General features: G+C 45.7%; 1 protein-coding gene across 1 annotated transcript in view; it reads left to right on the top strand.

Annotated features, from left to right (window-relative positions):
* The window catches only part of LOC110313712 (testis-expressed protein 19.1-like), a gene marked incomplete at its 3' end in the record, with an annotated part of 6,962 nt that extends 2,477 nt beyond the window's left edge, over positions 1 to 4,485 (top strand). The window contains exon 2 of the mRNA XM_021188143.1: positions 3,849 to 4,485. Coding sequence (XP_021043802.1) covers positions 3,849 to 4,485 — 637 coding nt within the window. The remainder of the gene's footprint in view (positions 1 to 3,848) is intronic.
* Between the last annotated feature and the right edge of the window lie 2 nt (positions 4,486 to 4,487).

Genomic DNA, 4,487 nt, shown 5'->3' with positions numbered 1-4,487 from the left:
GTCCTGCATCCTTTGGTGATCAACAGCAGTATGGAAATGTAAGCCGAATAAACCCTTTCCTCCCCAACTTGCTTCTTGGTCATGATGTTTGTGCAGGAAGAGAAACCCTGACTAAGACATCCTCCTTATTTTTTTTTACTCCAACAGTGGGAACTCACCTCCAACTTTCACCATCCATTTATTTAACTATTCACTGTTATTATACATATATAGCAAAAACTCTTAGGACTAGAGAGATGACTCAGTGGACTGCGCTTCCAGAAGACCTGGGTTCATTTCTCAGCACCCACATGGAAGCTCACAGCTACCTGTAATTCCAGCTCCAGGGGATCCAGTGCCTTCTCCTGGTCTCCGTGTACACCTGCACATATACCCAAATCCATACATACAACTAAACATAAAGAATAAAAACAAACACATTATTGAAGCACCTATGTGTCCTTGGGAGATAGTGGCACTTAACAGTGAAGTGCTCTTGTACAGTTGCTTTTGGCTTTGATCTTAAAGTTTCCACATCAGTTCCTTCTGTTGTTTTGTTTTGTTTGTATGTTGTTCCCAAGCCCTGGCTGTCCTGGAACTCATTACATAAATAAACTCACAGAGAACGTACTGCTTCTGCCTCCCAAGTGCTGGATTCAGAGGCATGCACCATCACACCCAGCATCCACATGACTTGAACCAGCTCATCTTTCCACTTCACCACCCCTCTTAGTGAGGTCTTTTTTGTTGTTGTTGATATTTTTTGTTTTTTTGTTTTTTGGTTTTTCAAGACAGGGTTTCTCTGTTTAGCCCTGGCTGTCCTGGAACTCACTCTGTAGACCAGGTTGGCCTCAAACTCAGAAATCCGCCTGCCTCTGTCTCCCGAGTGCTGGGATTAAAGGCGTGCGCCACCATGCCTGGCCCTTATTATTATATGTAAATACACTGTTGATGTCTCCAGACACTCCAGAAGAGAGCATCAGATCTCATAATGGATGGTTGTGAGCCACCATGTGGTTCCTCGGATTTGAACTCAGGACCTTCAGAAGAGCAGTCAGTGCTCTTAACCGCTGAGCCATCTCGCCAGCCCCATGCGGTTTTTTTTTTTTAAGATTTATTTATTATTTTATCTAAGTGCACTGTAGCTGTCTTCAGATGCACCAGAAGAGGGTGTCAGATCCCATTATGGATGGTTGTGACCCACCATGTGGTTGCTGGGATTTGAACTCAGGACCTTTGGAAGAGCAGTCGGTGCTCTTAACCACTGAGCTATCTCTCCATCCCACCCCGTGAGGTTTTTATTATACATTTTGTAGTAATTATATTAGATTCACTTGGAATCCAGGTCTTTAGGGTCAGAAGATAAACCTTTAAATCCAGACCGTTTGAGGTGAGAAGATCTACCTATAATCTGGGATGTGCCTTCTGCTGGAAGCCTATATAAAAGGACATGGAAAAGGGAAGCTTTTCTTCTTTGCCTGCCACTCTAGCCCTTGCTAGCATATTCATTCCTTCACTGGCATTAGACCCTACTTTGCCAAGAGACTGCCCGGCTGGAAAGGGTTGAAATGGAACACAGAATTGGATGTAGGTCAAAAGATTGATGATCTCTGGCACTTTAATTCTCTAACTGTTCTGTGTTTCATTAAGCGCTGGAAACTTAACTCTTATTCACATTATAAACTTACAATATAATTCTTTGGCAATTAGCATGTGCTGTATAGCAGTGGGGAAGTCAGAAGTCTCTTGCTGGCCAGGGAGCTCGTTAACTCTTTTTGAACCAGAGAGAAAAAGGAAAGGAAAGATATCACTCACACAAACACATAGACACTGGGTGATGCGGAAAATGGTGGCACTGCCTTTCATTATTACTCTTAGCCCTTTATATCCTAAGTACAAAAAGTTCTCTATGTGAGAATGAATTGCCTCATAGGTAAAAGGGGAGTAACAAAAGGATCTCATTAACAAAGTCAAATCACTGTTTCACTCTGAAAACTCACAAACTCAAAGCAACAGTTTTTACAAGACCTTGTCTTATCATAGTGCACACCTGTGACTTTATCCTTGGACCTAAATACTTTACTTTTCTTTTTTTTGTTTTTTGTTTTTTGTTTTTTTGTTTTTGTTTTTGTTTTTTGGTTTTTCGAGACAAGGTTTCTCTGTACAGCCCTGGCTGTCCTGGAACTCACTNTGTAGACCAGGCTGGCCTCGAACTCAGAAATCCGCCTGCCTCTGCCTCCCAAGTGCTGGGATTAAAGGCGTGCGCCACCTCTGCCCAGCAAATAAATATTTTTTTTAAAAAGAGTTTGTGTGAATGGTTAGCTGAAGCATTTGTCAAAAGTTGGCCTACTGAGCCAGCTAGTGGTGGTGCAGGCCTTTAATTCTAGCACTTGAAGGCAGAGTTAGGTAGATCTGTAAGTTCGAGGCCACCCTGGTGTATAGAGTAAGTTCTAAGACAGCCAGAGCTACACAGATAACAAGTAGAAGCAATTCCTCCTACTGAGAAGGAGTTGGAGATGCCTGATAGCACTGGGTTTAGTGTTGAGGCATGGATTTTAAGACTTGGTGAAATTGCCCTTTAGTGTAGTGTAGTGAAACTCTGTGAAACCTAGCCCTCCACAATGGGAAAGCCTAGATGATGTGCCCTTCAGGAACCCTGTATGACACAAAATGGTGAGATGGGTATCGCACATTTGAAGACACATCCTTTTTCCTTGTGTCAGACCTTGGGGTTGGAGACGCTGCTGCTCAGTTAGATGAATTAAATGCGATGGGTTTAAATTGCCCTTGAAATAGTAGGAGCCAGGTGGCAGCACTGAATTGCCAAAGGCAAGGTGAGCTTAGTTAACATTATGGGCAAAACAGTGTTCATGGTGGCCTAACCTGTAATAGTCACCACAAGCAAAGTGTATTTTATGGTGGCATGACTCATATGGACCTTTGGTACTGGCTAATCAATTATGTTATGAAATAGATTAGAAGCCTATTGCATTTTTGTTTGATTTGTGTAAGTGGAAAGATTTTCAAACAAATGAACTTGGATCATGGCGAAAGGGAATCTTGGCCTGTGAACCAATTTCCAGGTGTGAGCCAGTTTACAGATGCAGAACCCCTTGTATGAAGGGATAGCCAAGTTCCTCAGAGGAAGGACCTTAATAAAATACCAAAGAGTTTTACTGTTAGCCTTTCCCCAGTCCCTCCTCAGAGGGACCTACAGCCTTTTACAGGGGTGATTGTACACTGAGGAAAGGATACAATCAGACTTTCCAAGGTGTGTTACATACTGGTTCTAAATTGATGAGGATTCTAGCAGACCCCAAGAAACACTGTAGCCTTCCAGTTAAAGTAGGGGCTTCTGCCTCCCATAGCTCCCAGGGACTAAGCCACCAACCAAGGAGTACACATGGCTCCAGCTGCATATGTAGCAGAGAATGGCCTTGTCAGGCATCAATGGGAGGAGAGGTCCTTGGTCCTGTGAAGGCTTGATAAATGCCCCAGTGTAGTGGAATCTAGGGCAGGGAGGCATGCGTGGGTGGGTGGGTGGAGAAATACTCTCATAGAAGCAAGGGAATGGGATAGGGGACTTCTGGGGGGGGGACCGGGAAAGGGGATAGCATTTGAAATGTAAATGAAGATAAGGCCGTGTGGTCCCAGCTAGGTGTTCAGTACTCAGCGAGGAGAGCCTGGCTTCAGAGTCACTTAGCTACCTGGGCGCTCAGTCAGGGAGCTCCCCAGACATTGGAGCAAGTGTGAAGCTGAAGAAGTTTCTGGAAGCTCAAGCCTGTCTACTTTTCCAGAGAGCGTCTGTGACCCCGTTGACCAGACCTCCTGAGTCCATCGAGCAAGTCTTCCTCTGTGTGTCCGCTTAGCAGACAGACTTCTTGGCCATGTGTCCCCCCAGTCAGCGTTCATCATGGGGCCAGGGGCATGTCCTGCCTCTATGGCGCGTGGCTGTACCATCTTGTCCATGGGGAACAGATGAAGATCTGCTTTGCTTGCTTCAAGGCAGCTTTCCTGTTGAATAAACTCTACCTGGAGATGGGAGACTGGCAAGAGGAAGAAGAGGAGGAAGAGGAAGATGCTGAGCAGGAGCCAGAGCCTGAGCAGGATGCATGGCGGGGTTTGGGGCCCCTTTATGTGCCACAGAGTGTCTCTGAAGGATCTGGGGTCCTGCTGCCAACCCCTGCGTGGACACAGGATGTACTATTCTCCATTTATGTGCCTACTGAGCTCTTTCCTCAGGAAGCCGTGCCCCTGGATCTGGGTCCTGAGGATGCTGAGTGGACCCAGGCCCTTCCCTGGAGATTTGATGGGCCCTTTCCCTGCTTACACCAGCTCATCCCTCCTCTGACTTGGTGGGATATTTTTGATGTGATGCCATCTCCTGGGCAACCTGTGTTGTTGGAGTTGAGATGCAACTGGCCCTTGGACCAGACAGTAGNACAATCCTGGTTGCAATACCAGAAGTTCGTCCTCCTGTTGGATGGTGTCCACTCTATGTGCCACCT

This window comes from Mus pahari, chromosome X (assembly GCF_900095145.1).
Source record: "Mus pahari chromosome X, PAHARI_EIJ_v1.1, whole genome shotgun sequence".
Classification (NCBI taxonomy): domain Eukaryota; kingdom Metazoa; phylum Chordata; class Mammalia; order Rodentia; family Muridae; genus Mus; species Mus pahari.
The sequence above is the reverse complement of the archived record's forward strand: the minus strand, read 5'-3'. Positions and strand labels throughout refer to the sequence as shown.